Below are 20,335 nucleotides of genomic sequence, written 5' to 3' on the forward strand. Positions count from 1 at the left end.
CCATGGCGCGGAGCCTGCAGTGATGATCCATGGCATGGAGCCTGTAGCGACGGTCCCCAGTCCGGAACCTCCTGAGACGGTCCCCAGTCCGGAACCTCCAGCGATGGCCTGCAGCCCGGAGTCTTCAGCGGCGGTCTGCAGTCCGGTGGTACAGAAGCAGAGGGATCAGCGGGCAGAGCGGGGATTATGCCCCGAACCGGAGCCGCCTCCTCTGCTGGAGGATCCGCTGGATAATAAGGTTCTGTGTACTGCACCGGAGCTGCCATAGACACTTGTCACCCTCCCTAGCCTCCCTTTTTTCTTTTGTTGTTTAGGTGCTTTTGGAGTCTGCACCTTTGGGGGGGGGTGGGGGGGGGGATACTGTCACATCCTGACCATAGTAAGTTGTTATTTTCTATGGTAGAGTAGGTCAGGGTGTGACAGGGGGGTTTTCTAGTTTAGTATTTCTATGTTGGGTTCTAGTTTAGTATTTCTATGTTGGGTTCTAGTTTTTGTATTTCTATGTTGGGCTTTGTTTGAGATTATCTCCAATTAGAGGCAGCTGGTCATCGTTGCCTATAATTGGAGGTCATATTTAAGTTGGTGTTTGTCCCACCTGGGTTTGTGGGAGATTAATTTTGAATAGTGTATGTTTCACCACTGCGTCATGGTTTGTTTTTGTCATTCAATTTATTTATGTATTGCATAGTTTCACAGTATAAATAAAATGTGAAACTATGCTGCACTTTGCTGCACTTTGGTCTGCTTCTCCTTACGACAACCGTGACAGGCAGACACACCTTACACCCGCCTCTCCTCACCCACACAGCCTCCTCCTCACCCTCACACCCTCCTCCCCACAGCCTCCTCCCCAGCCTACCAATCTCTGGTTGAGGTCAAATTTCTTTACGAGGAGTAAACGTGATGCTCGTGAATTTGCACGTCCAATGTAAGTGGTAACGACAAGTCGAAATCCACTACTTAGCCTAATTATTGTTTTCTGACACATTCAGTGATTTTTCTTTCACAAGTTTCACATATACGGAGTTGTGACGCATAGGCTATTTACTGTGCGTTGATTGACAACTGAACAGCAACTATTCACTAGTTTATAAAAAGGTGTGGAACTGACTGAATAAAGTCGATCTCCTGTATCTCTTTGCCATTCATGGTTATATGTCCATGGCATCACATCGGGACAAGTCAACCAAAGGATTTCCTAGGTTTCCTTTCCTAGGATGTCTTGTCAGACAGTGACACTAAAGTGAGAACTCTTGTCTCATCAGTCAGTGTAGCCTACCGAATCGTATCAGTGAGAGAGCTGTTCATATGGCTCCCTAATTAGCATAGGCTACTGGTAGGCCTAGGGTTTTTGGAGATTATCTGCAGATAAATTCTGAAAACATTAGATGAAGATGGTGAATCATCACTGCAGGAACAATAGGTAGTGGAGAGCCTCAGGCAGGTCCAAATATAATTAGGGCCCTCACGGAATCCATAAAATGGAATTCAACAATATTCAAAAATGTTTTGACCTTAGTAGGGAATCAACTAAAAGTATTAAAAATAAATGAAGGCGCTCCAAGATGATCATAATACATGAACAGAATGCATCAGTGATTCGTATTTCCTGCACATTTCTGAAGAGGCAATGAGAATGCCCATGTGTGTGCCGTAGCCGTTAGCCATGAATCTTCTCAGTTAAATGTTAACTACAAAGTAGCCTATGCTTACCTGACAGAATGATACCATGATTATTTTCATCAATCCAGTGGGTATTTGTTTAGCAAACTCTATCATCACAAAAACGCTGCCGAACAACAGCTTCTTGCTAGGTGTGCACTAATCTCTCAGATTTTTCCCAACTGGACTCCTCTCCACTTCTCTCAGGGGTATTCTCAAATCAGCACTGTCTAAACCAGGGCGTATTCACTTTGCCTGGCTAATCAGACTTCTTGCTCCAGCCAAACTCTACGCCACACCCAAAGATGTTACTTTCTTCTCTGCAATGAGTCTGGATCTGAGTACCTCCCAGACCCTTCACTGAATGCGAACACATTCGGGGATGTCTGATTGGTCCAGAAACTGATGGGTAGGGCCAGATACAGTACATGCGTCATTGGCTCTGATACTCTGATTGGTTAGACACAATCCAATCGCTGATTACTTTGTTTTGTACAACCCCCCTCGGGCCCCTCGTGCCCCTCGTCACCACAAGCGACTTCAATGATGGCAGTCTCAGACTAAAGTATGTAGTGAACGACAGAGCAGCGGAAGAATTTAGTGTGAGTCATCAGGCTAGGATTCATTAAAAACCAAATGGAAGAAAACTACAAATACCAAGGTGTCTGGTTAGACTGTAAACTACAAATACCAAGGTGTCTGGTTAGACTGTAAACTACAAATACCTAGGTGTCTGGTTAGACTATAAACGCTCCTTCCAGACTCACATTAAGCATCTCTAATCCAAAATTAAATCTAGAATCGGCTTCCTATTTCGCAACAAAGCCTCCTTCACTCATGCTGCCAAACATACCCTCGTAAAACTGACTATGCTACCGATCCTTGACTTCGGCGATGTCATTTACAAAATAGCCTCCAACATTCTACTCAGCAAATTGGATGTAGTCTATCACAGTGCTATCTGTTTAGTACCAAAGCCCCATATACTACCCACCACTGCGACCTGTATGCTCTTGTTGGCTGGCCCTCACTACATATTCGTCACCAAACCCACTGGCTCCAGGTCATCTATAAGTCTATGCTAGGTAAAGCCCCGCCTTATCTCAGCTCACTGGTCACCATAGCAACACGCACCCATAGCACGCGCTCCAGCAGGTATATTTCACTGGTCATCCCCATAGCAAACACTTCCTTTGGCCGCCTTTCCTACCAGTTCTCTGCTGCCAATGACTGGAACGAATTGAAAAAAATACTGAAGCTGGAGTCTTATATCTCACTCTCTAACTTTAAGCATCAGCTGTCAGAGCAGCTTACCGATCACTGTACCTGTACACAGCCAATCTGTAAATAGCACACCCAACTACCTCATCCCCATATTGTTATTTATCCTCTTGCTCCTTCACGCCCCAGTATCTCTACTTGCACATCATCATCTGCACATCTATCACTCCAGTGTTAATGCTAAATTGTAATTATTTCGCCTCCATGGCGTATTTATTGTCTTACCTCCCTACTCTTCTACATTTGCACACACTGTACATAGATTTTTCTATTGTGTTATTGACTGTACGTTTGTTTATGTGTAACTCTGTGTTGTTGTTTTTGTCGCACTGCTTTGCTTTATCTTAGCCAGGTCGCAGTTGATGAGAACTTGTTCTCAACTGGCCTACCTGGTTAAATAAAGGTGAAATTAAAATCAAATAAAAAAAAACTGAACTTGTCCAATAAGATACTCTCATCTTCATTGCTAAATGTTTTGCTATGATGTACACTAATGAATGCCACCCTGTATTCTAACCTGTCTTTATCTTTGATTCCACCAGACAGCAACTTCATCCTGGCTAATGCCCAGGTGTCCAAGGCCCAAGGCTTCCCCATCGTCTACTGTTCTGATGGCTTCTGTGAGCTCACAGGCTTCTCCCGCGCTGAGGTCATGCAGAAGAGCTGTGCCTGTAAGTTCCTGTATGGCCCAGAGAGCAGCGAGACCATCATCCTCAGCATCGACGACGCCCTGGATGAACGGAAGGACTTCAAGGAAGAAATCATGTTCTACAAAAAGGCTGGTAAGGAAAGGGGCGGGGGCTAATCTCCTGTCTCCTGCACTGATCTGAAGACTCAGGATAGGTGAAAGTGTACTGACTTGTTCAGTTCTTTCACACCAATATTCTGGCAACAACGTCAATATGTAGTGCTATCAAGCTTAGTTGCTCATATACAATTTGACAAAGGTTAAATGGACACTTATTTAAAGAAGGATGTTTAAGCCGTGAGACAACAGGCTTCTCCTGTTGTTACTGTATAGCTGGAGTGTTCCCATTTAGACCAGTATAGATGGATGAGTGGGTGGATTGAAGGAGGGAGGGAGGGAGGGAAGCTGTGATTGGAAACATGGTCAGGTCTCCTAATAAGCCTATGAAATGCAAAACATCTCTCTCTGATATGCCCTGTGATTATTACTTAAAACCCATATCTTAAAGGGCAATTCCGCCACTTTTCAACCTCATATGTATCATCTTCAGCACCAAACCAGTGTCTACATATGTGAAACACAATGTCTCTGTGACCTGTGGTTAAAAAGAAGAAAGGCCAAGCAAAAAAAATGCTCCTCTGTGACATCAAAAAAACTGGGATCTTCAAAACCTGCAAGGAATTTCTAGACCAAGTGTTTTCTTACTCCTCATATCACTGTGAATCTCATAGTGTTTGAAAATCACTGTTTTTAAAATCTTTTCACTTTTGATGTCATCGGGTAGCACTTTTTAACTTTATATTTTTTTCTCAAAGAAAATAGTTTTTTTTCACATATATTGACAATGGTATTGTGTTGGAGATAATGACCATGAGGTTGAAAAGTGGTGGAGCTGTCCTTTAACACATGAAACTTTAATAACACTCAGCACTGGTGACTGGCTGCTCTCTTTCTCTCTCTCTCGCTCTCTCTATCTCTGCTTATTGTGTCAAGTAATTATCTTTTAGTTTTCTCATGATTTGGTTGGGTCTAATTGTGTTGCTGTCCTGGGCCTGTTTGTGTTAGTGAACGGAGCCCCAGAACCAGCTTGCTTAGGGGAATCGCTTCCTTTTAGGTGGTTGTAGAGTTTAAGGGCTCGTTTCTGGATTTTGATGATTAGCAGGTGTTGGCCTAATTCCACTCTGCATGCATTATCTGGTGTTACTCATTGTACACAGAGGATATTTTTGCAGAATTCTTCATGCCGTGTCTCAATTTGGGGTTTGTCCCATATCTCTCTCTCTATCACGCTCTCTATCGCTCTCTCTGTCTTTCTCTCTCTCTCTTTATCGCTCTCTCTGTCTCTCTCTCTCTCTCTCTCTATCGCTCTCTGTCTTTGTCTCTGTCTCTCTATCTCCCTCTCTCTCGCTATCACTTTCTCTGTCTTTTTTGTCTCTCTCTTGCCCTCTTTTTTCTCTCACTGTCTTTTTCTCTTTCTCTCACTCTCACTCTCTATTTCTTTATTTTGCTCTCTCTTTATTTCTATCTCTCTCACACAATCACTCTGTATCTCTCTCTCTATCTCCCTGTCTTTCTCTCTCTCTGTGTCCCCTCATCCATCTAATATTCCGTCTCTGTCATTTTCTCTCTCGCTCTCCCTCATTCTCTCTCCTTCTCCCTCCCCCTCGCTCAGTCTTTCATTCAATCTAATCAGAATCATATAAGGTGGAGTCGTAGATGTAGGTTTCCCTCTGTCTTTGCCTGCCTGTGACTGTTCCTTCAGAATCAGATGGTTTTCTGTGTGTTTGATGGTGAATATCTCTCTCTCAGAGAGGATCAGAGAGAGTTGTGATTGAGACATTACCAGCAGGGAGGTTTGAGAGAGAGAGAGAGAGAGAGAGAGAGAGAGAGAGAGAGAGAGAGAGAGAGAGAGAGAGAGAGAGATCAGCAGGAATCTCCTTCTACACCCTATTCTTGACTGAGAACACATTCATACATGTCCACACTTACATACTGAACTACACATATTTACATAATTTCACCTCAATTTCTCAGATTTGACCATATTTACCACGATTGCGTCGTTCATGCTGAGATCCCATGACTTAGGGATGGGCTCATTCCTCATTGTAACATTTCAAATCCAAAGTGCTGGAGTACAGAGCCAAAACAACCAAAAATGTGTCATTGTCTCGCTGTGTTATTCCTCACTGTATTTTCATGATTCAGAGTACAATGTGTGGTGTGTAGCAGTAACTTGATTTGTGATGTGATTATAACATGTGCAGTGTATGATAGAACATGTTGGAGATCTGAATCTGACGATCTGAAAACCAACCAATCAGAAGTTGAGCATCATTTCAGATGATTGGTCACATATAGCATGTATGTACTGTAGTATGGCTCGGGGTCGAAGTGTCCCTCAGGTACAGATCTAGGATCAGCTTCCCCTCCCCCAAGCCTAATGTTAACCATCAGTGGGGAAATACAAAACTGACCCAAGATCAGTGTCTTGGGTCAACTTGACCCTACTCCGATATGTGCTTATCACTTGTATAATGTGTTGTCTGTGTGTGTGTGTGTCTGTCTACTGCAGCGTCATTGTTCTGGTGCCTGCTGGAAATTGTCCCCATTAAGAATGAGAAGGGAGACGTGGTGCTCTTCCTGGCTTCATTTAAAGACATCACAGACAACAAGGCCAAGGCCATCCCAGAGGGCAAGAGAGAAGGTTAGAGTGTTTGTGTGTGTGTGTGTGTGTGTGTGTGTGTTCATCTTAGTGTTGTGTCTGTAGCATGTCTGTGTGTTCATCACAGGAGGTTGGTGCCACCTTAATTGGGGAGGACAGGCACCTGGTAATGGCTGGAGTGGAAAATGTGGAACGGTATCAACAACATCAAACACATGGTTTCCATTCCTTTCGCTCCGTTCTAACCATTATTATGAGCCATCCTCCCCTCAGCAGCCTCCACTGGTGTGTGAGTGAGTGTGTGTGTGTGTGTGTGTGTGTGTGTGTGTGTGTGTGTGTGTGTGTGTGTGTGTGTGTGTTGTAATGGGTATCTAAAGTCAGTAATTTGATTTGTCATTCCTCCTCTCTTCCCCTCATGCGTTTGTGTCGAATTACTTTCATTAATGTAAATAACAACAAAAATAAAAACATGCTTTATTTTTACTCACATAATGATGTACTTTTTACACAAAGATAAGGGCTGATGCTGCTCATGCTTATAGTGAAAGACAAAAGTGGGGAATAATGACTGTGGATTTGACATATTGTTCTACATTAAATCTGCATTTTAATCTCAAACATTTGCATTTGAAAGGTTATCAGCATCGGTACTGAGATAACAGAAAATATAGCTCTGCAGAAGGGTGTGTTTCTGTCTGTATTGCTAAAGCAATGCATAGGTCATCTCAGTCCAGGCAGGGGAAACCCATCTTAATGCTTGCTCAACAAGATCTCACGGTTTGACCAGTTTGACTTCAGATTCTGACGTTTATCCACGTTTCTCCAAACGTCAAATTTCGAAGTGTTTATGACACCCTGGGTTGACTCCTGCTCAGCATTGTTCCGTTTCTCCAAATGTCACATTTTGACGTTAAGGAGATTGTCCGGTACTTCTGCATACTTTTTAGCCAGTAGTTTTGAAAGTAGCACTCACGAGCCCCCCCAAAATGTACGTACTACGTCACATATCTATAGAGATGTGCACCACGTCATTGCTCTCTCTCTCTGCTGTGTCCACTGAGCCGTTGGGCCCGCCCTGCAACCTCATTGGATAATGCTGGGCAGGTCTCTTAATGCTGTTCTAGACATCCTCAGGACATGGACAGACGTCCAATTTCGAAAGTCAATCTTGAGCGATCTGCCTGCGCACGCATGCACACAGACATACTCGCACACACATACACTTACACAAACAGACACACACATACACACACACACACACACACACACATTGATAACCCAGTTAGTTCACACTTGGTCTAGCCTTCAGGCAGATTGGACAGGGGAACCCAATCTCTCTGTCGTCCACAACCCCTCCTTCCCTCTCTCCCTCTGTCCCTCTCTCCATTCTCCCTCTCTCTCTCCCTCCCTCCTTCCCACATTCGCTCCATTTTAATTTGTCTCTCTCACTTTCTCTTGCTTTCTCTCTACCTTAGTCTCTTCCAATTTCCCTCTCTTTCTTTCTCTCTCTCTCTCTCTCTCTCTCTCTCTCTCTCTCCCACTCTCACTATCTGTCCCTCCCTACCTCCCCATCTCTCCCTACCTACCTCTCTGTCCCACCCTCCCCATCTTTCCATACCTATCTTGTCCCTCCCTCCCTCCCTCCCTCCCTCCCTCCCTCCCTCCCTCCCTCCCTCCCTCCCTCCCTACCCACCTCTTTGTCCCTCCCTCCCCCATCTCTCCCTACCTACCTCTCTGTCCTCCCCTCTCCTCTTCCCATATCTCTCTTTCTTTATCCTACCTATCTCTCACTTTATCTCGGTCTTAACCTTTAACTCTCCATACCTCCTCCTCTCTCCCCCGCTGTCTGACCTCCCTGGTTGTAAAGTGAGGGGAAATTCATTAGATCAGAAAATAAGTGTATCTCTGTCTCCGTGGTATTACCGTGTCCCCCAAGGCTCCCTGGCTTTATGGATGAGTTCTGTCTGTTCGCCTCGTCTGGGGTCCACACACACACGCACACACACACACACACACACACACACACACACACACACACACACACACACACCGCACACGCACACGCACACACACACACACACACACACACACACACACACACACACACACACACACCGCACACCGCACACCGCACACCGCACACGCACACGCACACACACACACACACACACACACACACACACACACATGATAAGCAGGGTAAAGTTGCCCCTAGACACAGACACTCAAAAGCAGTTATCACCTTGGTTCTGGGGGAAGGACCAGATATTACTGATATCTCCCTAGAGCAACACAGGTGTCTTCTCCTCTAGCAATAAAATGCATACTCTTAATACCTCTGTCCTCTATCAGAGACAAACACACACACGTACACACGCACGCACTTACACATTCACACACTCATGCCTAGCCCCAACTTCTAGTCCTCCATAACAAATCAGTAGGCCTTACCAATCACACCACAGTAGAATAAGACAATATTTTTTACAATTATTATTCAAAACAGTTTTATATAGAGACTCCCACTTGTCATTACAGACCAATAGTTTGAGCTGAAAAGTAGAAATGGGGCCATGATTACTTTTTTCTTTAAATTCGGGAAAATGTCTAAACGTTTCTGTGAATGACCCCTTCTGTTACATAAGCCAGGTCGTGATACAAGCCAGTGTTCGACGTCCATCCATGTCTGAGGACGTCGGGAGATGACGTGGGAACAGGCCACTAGGGGCAACAGTGAGCGCTGTTACCTTGAAAATAGATTTCAGTTTTGTTAGGGTTGTTGTGGATGGCGATTACTGATGGGCGTAAGCATCAGCCTTTGTTTCCAAAGGTTCAAGTTTGAATCCAGCGATAGAAAGTTGTTTTTGATATTTCTGTTTTAAAGCTATCCCAAACCTTAATAACTCTTACCTTAACCATTCAGAGTTTTTTTTCCACCTTTATTTAACCAGGTAGGCTAGTTGAGAACAAGTTCTCATTTGCAACTGCGACCTGGCCAAGATAAAGCATAGCAGTTAGACACATACAACAACACAGTTACACATGGAATGAACAAAACATACAGTCAATAATACAGTAGAAAAAAAGAAAACAACAAGTCTATATACAGAGAGTGCAAATTAGGTAAAATAAGGGAATTAAGGCAATAAATAGGCCATGGTGGCAAAGTAATTACAATATGGCAATTAAACACTGGAATGGTAGATGTGCAAAAGATGGATGTGCAAGTAGAGATACTGGGGTGCAAAGGAGCAAGATAAATAAATAAATACAGTATGGGGAGGAGGTAAGTAGATAGATGGGCTGTATACAGATGGGCTATGAACAGGTGCAGTGATCTGTGAGCTGCTCTGACAGCTGCTGCTTAAAGCTAGTGAGGGAGATGGGAATCTCCAGCTTCAGAGATTTTTGCAGTTCGTTCCAGTCATTGGCAGCAGAGAACCGGAAGGAAAGACAACCAAAGGAGGAATTGGCTTTGGGGGTGACCAGTGAGATATACCTGCTGGAGCGCATGCTACGAGTGGGTGCTGCTATGGTGACCAGCGAGCTGAGATAAGGCGGGGCTTTACCTAGCAGAGAATTGTAGATAACCTGTAGCCAGTGGGTTTGGCGACGAGTATGAAGCGAGGGCCAGCCAACGAGAGCGTATAGGTCGCAATGGTGGGTAGTGTATGGGGCTTTGGTGACAAAATGGATGGCACTGTGATAGACTGCATCCAGTTTGTTGAGTAGAGTGTTGGAGGCTATTTTATAGATGACATCGCCGAAGTCGAGGATTGGTAGGATGGTCAGTTTTACGAGGGTATGTTTGGCAGCATGAGTGAAGGATGCTTTGTTGCGAAATAGGAAGCCGATTCTAGATTTAATTTTGGATTGGAGATGCTTAATATGAGTCTGGAAGGAGAGTTTACAGTCTAGCCAGACACCCAGGTATTTGTAGTTGTCCACATACTCTAAGTCAGAGCCGTCCAGAGTAGTGATGCTGGATTGTAGTGATGCAATGATCGGTTGAATAGCATGCATTTAGTTTTATTTGTGTTTAAGAGCAGTTGGAGGCCACGGAAGGAGAGTTGTATGGCATTGAAGCTCGTCTGGAGGTTAGTTAACACAGTGTCCAAAGAAGGGCCAGAAGTATACAGAATGGTGTCGTCTGCGTAGAGGTGGATCAGAGAATCACCAGCAGCAAGAGCGACATCATTGATGTATACAGAGAAGAGAGTCGGCCCAAGAATTGAACCCTGTGGCACCCCCATAGAGACTGCCGGACAACAGGCCCTCCGATTTGACACACTGAACTCTATCAGAGAAGTAGTTGGTGAACCAGGCAAGGCAATCATTTGAGAAACCAAGGCTGTTGAGTCTGCCAATAAGAATGTGGTGGTTGACAGAGTCGAAAGCCTTGGCCAGGTCGATGAATACAGCTGCACAGTAATGTCTCTTATCGATGGCGGTTATGATATCGTTAAGGACCTTGAGCGTGGCTGAGGTGCACCCATGACCGGCTCTGAAACCAGATTGCATAGCGGAGAAGGTACGGTGTGATTCAAAATGGTCGGTAATCTGTTTGTTAGTGCCTTACCTTAACCATTCAGAGTTAATGCCTTACCTTTAAGAATTTGGAGTTCATGCTTAAACTTAACCTTAAACACTTTGAAATTTGAGGTTTGGAACAACTTAGAAATGAGACATTTGAGAAGATGGATGAATGTCTAACTGTGATGTGAGACTGTGAGTGCTGATATGAAGCATTTCATCCAAACATCATTCTTTTCCCCTCTATTTTTTCCCTTCATTTTTCTATGAGCTTTTCCAGAGGGCCATGCAGTTTGATTGTACAGTAATACAGTCTGTCTGTGTGCATGCCTGCGTCTGTACATGCTTTTGTGTTTGCAGAGCGCCGACAAGGGCGTCTGAAGACTGGCTCTTCGTTCAGTTCGACTCGTCTGCGGAGCAGTACTGTACTCTACCACATCTCTGGTCACCTCCACAGCAAAGACAACAAGAAGAGGAAGAAGAGCAAGATCAAACTCAATAAGGTAAGACACACCCTAACAACCAACACTACATCTTAACAACCAACACTACACACCCTAACAACCAACACTACATCTTAACAACCAACACTACACACCCTAACAACCAACACTACATCTTAACAGCCTTCCCTGTAGCTCAGTTGGTAGAGCATGGTGTTTGCAACACCAGGGTTGTGGGTTCGATTCCCACGGGGGCCAGCACAGAAAAAAAAAAAAATGTATGAAATGTATGCATTCACTACTGTAAGTCACTCTGGATAAGAGTGTCTGCTAAATGACTAAAAGGTTAACAACCAACACTACACACCCTAACAACCAACACTACACACCCTAACAAACAACACTACACACCCTAACAACCAACACTACACACCCTAACAACCAACACTACACCTTACCAACAACACTACACACCCTAGCAATCAACACTACACACCATAACAACAAACACTACACACCCTAACAACCAACATTAAGACGGCACCGTAGAAGAAGGCTGACGTTTAACATGTCCCTAACCGATTGTGTTTTTTTGTGTTGTTTGTAACTTATTTTGCAACTTATTTTGTACATAATGTTGCTGCCCATGTCTTAAACATCAGAACTGGACATCAGAACACTCACCACGAACTGGCAAAATCCTTTTTTTCCTTTAACGAGTCTGACGAGCCCGACGTGAATGACATACTGCTTTCCCGTAAACAGGCACAGATCCTCGTCCTTTGCGTGAAGAGAAGGCGGAGAAAAAGGGTCCGGAGGGCGGGCTGCCTTCTGAGAATTCGTAGGCGATCGAATAAACCCCCACTTCCTTCCATTCTGCTAGCAAACGTGCAACCTTTGGAAAATAAAATCGATGACCTACACGGAAGATTAAACTACCAACGGGACATTCAAAACTGTAATAGCTTATGCTTCACGGAGTCGTGGCTGAACGACGACATTATCAACATACAGCTGGCTGGTTATACGCTGTAACGGCAGGATAGAACAGCACCGTCTGGTAAGACAAGGGGCGGCGGACTATGTATTTTTGTAAATAACAGCTGGTGCACGATATCAAAGGAAGTCTCGAGGTTTGCTTGCATGAGGTAGAGTATCTCATGATAAGTTGTAGACCACACTATCTACCTAGAGAGTTTTCATCTGTATTTTTTGTAGCTGTCTACATACCACCACAGGCTGAAGCTGGCACTAAGACCGCACTCAATGAGCTGTATTTCACCATAAGCAAACAGGAAAACGCTCACTCAGAGGTGGCGCTCCTAGTGGCCGGGGACTTTAATGGGAAACTTAAATCTGTCTTACCAAATTACTATCAGCATGTTAAATGTGCAACCAGAGCGAAAAGAACTCTGGAACACCTTTACTCCACACACAGAGACGCGTACAAAGCTCTCCCTCGCTCTCCATTTGGCAAATCTGACCATAATTCTATCCTGCTGATTCCTGTTACAAACAAAAATTAAAGCAGGAAGCACCAGTGACTCGATCAATAGAAAAGTGGTCAGATGAAACAGATACTAAGCTACAGGACTGTTTTGCTAGCACAGACTGGAATATGTTCCGGGATTCCTCCGATGGCATTGAGGAGTACACCACATCAGTCATTGGCTTCATCAATAAATGCATCAATGACGTCATCCCCAAAGTGACCATACGTACATACCCCAACCAGAAGCCATGGATTGCAGGCAACATCCGCACTGAGCTAAAGGCTAGAGCGTCCGCTTTCAAGGAGCGGGACTCTAACCCAGAAGGTTAGAATAAATCCCGCTATCCCCTCCGACGAATCATCAAACAGGAAAAGCGTCAATACAGGATTAAGATCGAATCATATTACACTGGTTATGACGCTCGTCGAATGTGGGAGGGCTTGCAAACCATTACAGACTACAAACAGAAGCACAGCCGAGAGCTGCCCAGTGACACAAGCCTACCAGACGAGCTAAACTACTTCTATGCTCGCTTCGAGGCAAATAACACTGAAACATGCATGAGAGCACCAGCTGTTCCTGAAGACTGTGTGATCACACTCTCTGCAGCTGATGTGAGTAAGACCTTCAAACAGGTCAACATTCACAAGGCCGTAGGGCCAGATGGATTACCAGGACGTGTACTGCGAGCATGCTCTGACCAACTGGCATGTGTCTTCACTGACATTTTCAACCTCTCCCTGTCCGAGTCTGTAATACCAACATATTTTAAGCAGACCACCATAGTCCCTGTGCCCAAGAACACTAAGGAAACCTGCCTAAATGACTACCAACCCGTAGCACTCACGTAAGTAACCATGAAGTGCTTTGAAAGGCTGGTCATGGCTCACATCAACAACCATTGATGTGAGAAATCTCTACTGCAATCCACACTGCCCACCTATGTGAGAATGCTGTTCATTGACTACAGCTCAGCATTCATTAGCATAGTGCCCTCAAAGCTCATCAATAAGCTATGGACCCTGGGACTAAACACCTCCCTCTGCAACTGGATCGTGGACTTCCTGCCGGGCCGCCCCCAGATGGTAAGGGTAGGTAACAACACATCCGTCACGCTGATCCTCAACACGGGGGCCCCTCAGGGGTGCATGCTCAGTCCCCTCCTGTACTCCCTGTTCACTCATGACTGCACGGCCAAGCATGACTCCATCACCATCATGAGGTTTGCCGATGACACAACCGTGGTAGGCCTGATCACCGACAACGACGAGACAGCCGATAGGGAGGAGGTCAGAAACCTGGCCGTGTGGTGCCAGGACAACAACATGATCAAGACAAAGGAGATGATTGTGGACTACAGGAAAAGAGGACCGAGCACGCCCCCATTATCATCGACGGGGCTGCAGTGGAGCAGGTTGAGAGCTTCAAGTTCCTTGGTGTCCACATCACCAACAAACCAACATGGTCCAAGCACACCAAGACAGTCGTGAAGAGGGCACGACAAAACCTATTCGCCCTCAGATTTGGCATGGGTCCTCAGATCCTCCAAAGGTTCTACAGCTGCACCATTGAGAGCATCCTGACTGGTTGCATCACTGCCTGGTATGGCAACTGCTCGGCCTCCGACCGCAAGGCACTACAGAGGGTAGTGCGAACAACCCAATACATCACTGGGGCCAAGCTTCCTTCCATCCAGGACCTCTATACCAGGAATGCCCTAAAAATTGTCAAAGACTCCAGCCACCCTAGTCATAGACTGTTCTCTCTGCAACCTCATGGCAAGCGGTACCGGAGCGCCAAATCTAGATCCAAGAGGCTTCTAAACAGCTTCTACTCCCAAGCCATGAGACTCTTGAACATCTAATCAAATGGCTTTATGCAATTTCTACATCAATCTTTTGACTATTGAATGAATGATATACCATATAGCCCTTGATTATTGAAGAATATAACTTATAAATCCCTCATGTGCTTAGTTCAACTGTCGTACAATGTGTCACATTAGAACCCCAAATATAAGCTTGTTTTATTCCATTGTCTGTAAAATGAACTTTGTGTAGCTTCGAAACATGGTTCAAACTGTCATTTTGATCTGATGCATGGTCAGTCCTTGTATCCATAGATCTGTCTATGAATAGTTACATTTCTCCAGCCCCATCCCATAGCTGTTAACCAAAACATTAGCTGGGTGACCACTTTGTTTTTGTTTGAACTGCAGATATCCTTTTTAAAGATCTGTCTTTTCGATATTCTTCCTATCTCCTTTGATTAAGAAACATGTTTTTGATAACAACCCTAACTCGCCAACAAACTTAAAGACTTTACTCAGACAGTTTTCTTTGCATCCCAAATGTATTATGGACCCCCCTTTCTACTTCCATCTACTTTCACCCAATCAGAATATGTTCCCCTCTACTTTCACCCAATCAGAATGTGTTACCCTCTATTTTCAGCCAATCAGAATGTGTTCCCCTCTACTTTCCTCCAATCAGAATGTATATCCCCTCTCCTTTCATCCAATCAGAATGTGTTTGGGGACCCCCCTGCTCTGCCGGAGTACAAGGTGGCGGATGCCAAGAAGTCCAAGTTCATCTTGCTTCACTTCAGCACCTTCAAGGCAGGTTGGGATTGGCTGATCCTGCTGGCCACCTTCTACGTTGCCGTGACAGTGCCCTACAACGTCTGCTTCATCGGAGACGATGACCTCACCAGGAGCACTACAGTCAGCGACATTGCTGTGGAGATACTCTTTATTATAGGTATAAGGGAGGGTCATATGTGTGTGTGGGAGGGGGGTTACGTGGCATGGGGTTAGGCTTATGGTTGGGTTGGGGTTAGGCTTAGGGTTAGGGCTAAGGTTAGGCTTTGGTTAGGGTTAGGCTTTGGTTAGGGAAAGTGTTAGGGTCAGGGAAAGGGTTAAGGTTAGGGACAGTGTGTATAGTTTGTTGTCCAGCAGCTCAGTAACCTCAGTAACACTGATAGTGTATTTGTGTGTACTGTTATGTTCCCGAAGGACAAACTCAAAATGTCACCGCTCACAGAAAAGGGAACTAATAAAAAGTCACTTCGACAACAAAGACAAAACAGAAAGGGGTTCATAATTGGTTGAAAGACAAAACAGAAAGGGGTTCATAATTGGTTGAAAGACAAAACAGAAAGGGGTTCATAATTGGTTGAAAGACAAAACAGAAAGGGGTTCATAATGGGTTGAAAGACAAAACAGAAAGGGCTTCATAATGGGTTGAAAGACAAAACAGAAAGGGGTTCATAATTGGTTGAAAGACAAAACAGAAAGGGGTTCATAATTGGTTGAAAGACAAAACAGAAAGGGGTTCATAATTGGTTGAAAGACACCTTTGAAAGTTGGAATGTAACTGATAAGGGGTTCTTAAAGCCCAATACATTTGCATCAGAGGAAAAACTAAAGGAAATCAACTCACAGTGATTTAGGATAGGGAGTAAAACAAATATGAATCAAAACAAATAAAACTCAGATGTATTTTTGGCTAACTAAAGTGGAAGCACTAACATGAAGTGTAGCTCTCCCAACGTTGCCTCTTCCTGATACACTGGGCCAGTAGGTCTTAAATGCCAGTTGGGCCAGCTCAGGTGAGACATATCCTCACTAACGAGGTGTCTCCAATCAGTGTGTTTAAACTAACATAACCAACCTCGAAATGGATAGAGAAACCAAAACAGTACTTATTACATTATCTGATAGTAAATCATGGATCTGTAATCTTACACCCACCACTCTCTCCCTCCCTCTCCCTCTATCTATCTATCTCTCTCCCTCTATCTCCCTCTCTCTCCCTCTTTTCCTCGCAGACATTGTGTTCAGTTTCCGTACCACGTACGTGAGTAAGTCTGGTCAGGTCATTTTCAGTGCGCGGTTGATCTGCATCCACTACATGACCACGTGGTTCATCATTGACCTGGTCGCCGCGCTGCCCTTTGACCTCCTCTATGCCTTCAAAGTCAGCGTGGTAAGTTTTCTGATTGGTTGAAATCACTGTGATGCTGGGTGGTGTATTGTCATTAATTTAAAGAGGGAATTAAATGTTTTAGAAAGCATGGGTGAGTTTTTTTTGCCAAATCACTGAAGAAGACATATTAAAACCTTTACATTTGCAAGGACTAGATTTTGTTTTAATACAGTACTGTATCTAGCCATTGTATCTGCCAAGCACATTCCATCTCATATTTGTTATGGGATCAATATCTAAAGCAATCCTAGACTTGACGCTCCGGTACCGCTTGCCATGCGGTAGCATAGAAAACAGTCTATGACTGGGGTGGCTGGGGTCTTTAACAATTTTTAGGACCTTCCTCTGACACCACCTTGTGTAGAGGTCCTGGACGGCAGGCAGCTTAGCCCCAGTGATGTACTGGGCCGTACGCACTACCCTCTGTGGCCAATATACCACAGCTAAGGGCTGTTCTTACGCACAATGCAATGCGGAATGCCTGGATAATGCCCTTAGCCATGATATTTTGGCCATATACCAAAAACCCCAGAGGTGCCTTACTGCTATTATAAACTGGTTATCAACGTAATTAGAAGAGTAAAAATAAATGTTTTGTCATACCCGTGGTATACGGTCTGATATACCATGGCTTTCGGCCAATCAGCATCTAGGGCTCGAACCACCGAGTTTATAGCTGTTTTAAAGCAGTGTATCTTGATTGATTGGTAATATCTAATACAATGGTATTGTATTGTATTTACAGTACCTGGGCTGAGACACAACTGGCATTTGAAAAGAATGGATATTGTATTTACAGTTCCCGAGCTGAGACACAAGTGGCATTTGAAAAGAATGGATAGCATTGATTACTTTATAACACAGAGGAACTGGTGGTTTTCCTGCATGTGTTTCTGTGTATTGATTTCATATACAGCACAAGGAAAACAGTTCCATCACATTGTGCCATCAGAGCCTTTACTGTTCTAGTATAATAATACACTATATATACAAAAGTATGTGGACACCCCTTCAAATTAGTCGATTCGGCTATTTCAGCCACACCCGTTACTGACAGGTGTATGAAATGGAGCACACAGCCATTCATTCTCCATAGACAAACATTGGCAGTAGAATGGCCTTACTGAAGAGCTCAGTGACTTTCAATGTGGCGCTATCATAGGATGCCACCATTCCAACAAGTCAGTTCGTGAAATTTCTTGCCTGCTAAAGCTGCCCCGGTCAACTGTAAGTGTTGTTATTGTGACGTGGAAACGTCTAGGAGCAACAACGGCTCAGCCGTGAAGTGATAGGCCACACAAGCTCACAGAATGGGATCCCGGAGTGCTGAAAGGCGTAGCGAGCAAAATGATGCCAGGAGAACGCTACCTGCCCCAATGCATACTGCCAAATGTAAAGTTTGGTGGAGGAGGATAATGGTCTGGGGCTGTTTTTGATCATTCGGGCTAGGCTCCGTAGTTCCAGTGAAGGGAAATCTTAACGCTACAGCACACAATGACATTCTAGATGATTATTTTCTTCCAACTTTGTGGCAACAGTTTGGGGAAGGTCCTTTCCTGTTTCAGCATGACAATGCCCCCGTGCACAAAGCGAGGTCCATACAGAAATGGTTTGTCGAAATCGTTGTGGAAGAACTTGACTGGCCTGCACAGAGCCCTGACCTCAACCTCATCGAACACCTTTGGGATGAATTGGAACGCCGACTGTGAGCCAGGCTTAATCGACCAACATCAGTGTCGGCCTCTCTAATGTCCTTATGCCTGAATAGAAGCAAGTCCCAGCAGCAATGTTCCAACACAGTGGAAAGCTTTCCCAGAAGAGTGGAGGCATTTATAGCTGCAAAGGGGGGACCAACTCCATATTAATGCCCATGATTTTGGAATGAGATGTTCGAAGAGCAGGTATCCATAGTTCCGTTGAGAACAGTTGTATGGCAAAACTGCAGATATTTAGCAAATTAGAACAATTTCAGCAATTGAAGGATGTTACCCAATTTGAAACGCTGCTCTCTGTGGCTGGGGAGTTTGGTTGGTTGTGTGGGTTAGTTTCCTTAAAGGGATCAGGAAGAATCAATCTCTGGTCAGATAGGTCTCTCCTCTACTTTGGGTCCACTAAATCAAATCAAATTGAACTAATATTTTGGACACACATACACACACACGTTAACGCATAATCAATCACTCATCACAGAGAATAACAGGAATAACCTGTGTAATTCTTTATAACATCATATGACAGCAGGAAATCAACAATGGAATCGCGCTGTGACTAATTGAGACTGGGTCAGGAGGGTGAGAGAGAGAGAAAAAGAGGGAGAAGATACATGAAGACATAATGAAAAGAGCGAACACAAGAGAAAGAGAGACATAGACGGAGAAAGACAGAGAGCGAAAGGGGGGAGAAAATACATAGACAATGAGAGAGTAAATAATACAAGAGTAAATAATAAAAGAGTGAGAGAGGGAATGGTAAAGGTGAGATCGAGAGAAAGTTCATCAAAGAAAGAAATGGATAGAAATGGTGACAAGACAAAGAGACAGAGATCGAGAGGGAGAGAAGGAGAGAGGGAGAGAGGGAGAGAGGGAGAGAAAGGGTGAGAGGGAGAGAGGGAGAATGACAGGGTGCTCAAGTGCTCCGGGCGTAAGCACTGCTTGGTTCCAGACTCTATTAGTGAAAATACCATGGTGTCCCAGAGGACACTGGTTTGAGCATGCAGGCACCAGGGCCGGTGGGGGCGATGCCAGGGGAGCCCAGCCACGCAGGGTAATTGTCGAGTGTTTGGAGTGATGTCCCTGCTCAGGCTGTAGGCCATATTTCACCAGAATGAGACAAGGGGTCCCTGTGCTGACTCTCCCTTTCTCTTTCTCTCTCGCTTTCTCTCTTATTATCCCGCCTTTCTCTCTCTCTCTCTCTCTCTCTCATTCTCATTCAGTTTCTCGATGTTCACTCTCTTCCCTTTGACCCTCGATTGTTTTCGTTTCAGTTTCTCCTTTCTCTTTGTCTTTTTCCATCTTCTCCTTCATCTTCTCCTTCTACCTCCACTCTCTCTCTTCCTCTCTTCCTCTATTTCTCTCTCTCTCTCTCTCTCTCTCTCTCTCTCTCTGCATAAGTAGTACAATATTTGTATTCTGAATTTCCATTCTCTGAAACCCAGTACTAAAGCAGGGATAGGAGTCAGGTGCATCTATCCCAGATGCATCTCATGTAGAATGGAGACACAGAGGAAGATCCCATAGAACTCTCTTGGAACAAAGGGTTCCAAAAGGATTCTTCAGCTGTCCCCGTATGAGAACCCTTTTCGGTTCCAGGTAGAACCCTTTTGTATTCCATGTAGAACCCTCTGTGGAAAGGGTTCTCCTATGGAGACAGTCGAGGAACCCTTTTAGGTTCTGGATAGTACCTTTTTTTCTAAGAGTATTTTGACTCCGGTTAACCACTTCAAATTCCTAATCTACTGTATACAACAATGACTTCTATCCAACACTATGAAGATCAGAAGGTCAAAGTGCTATTATAATTCTGTAATGGTTCTAATGGTTATGGTGAAAATGGAAGGGATCACTGCCGCTCCCTCGCTCTCCAAC

The 20,335-nt window shown here is 44.5% G+C and overlaps 1 protein-coding gene across 1 annotated transcript in view; it reads left to right on the forward strand.

Annotated features, from left to right (window-relative positions):
* The window catches only part of kcnh8 (potassium voltage-gated channel, subfamily H (eag-related), member 8), a 136,695-nt gene that overhangs the window by 34,229 nt on the left and 82,131 nt on the right, over window positions 1-20,335 (forward strand). Inside the window, exons 2-6 of the mRNA XM_029734646.1 lie at window positions 3,486-3,725; window positions 6,207-6,338; window positions 11,190-11,332; window positions 15,290-15,524; window positions 16,594-16,751. Coding sequence (XP_029590506.1) covers window positions 3,486-3,725; window positions 6,207-6,338; window positions 11,190-11,332; window positions 15,290-15,524; window positions 16,594-16,751 — 908 coding nt within the window. The remainder of the gene's footprint in view (window positions 1-3,485; window positions 3,726-6,206; window positions 6,339-11,189; window positions 11,333-15,289; window positions 15,525-16,593; window positions 16,752-20,335) is intronic.

This window comes from Salmo trutta, chromosome 36 (assembly GCF_901001165.1).
Source record: "Salmo trutta chromosome 36, fSalTru1.1, whole genome shotgun sequence".
Classification (NCBI taxonomy): Eukaryota; Metazoa; Chordata; class Actinopteri; order Salmoniformes; family Salmonidae; genus Salmo; species Salmo trutta.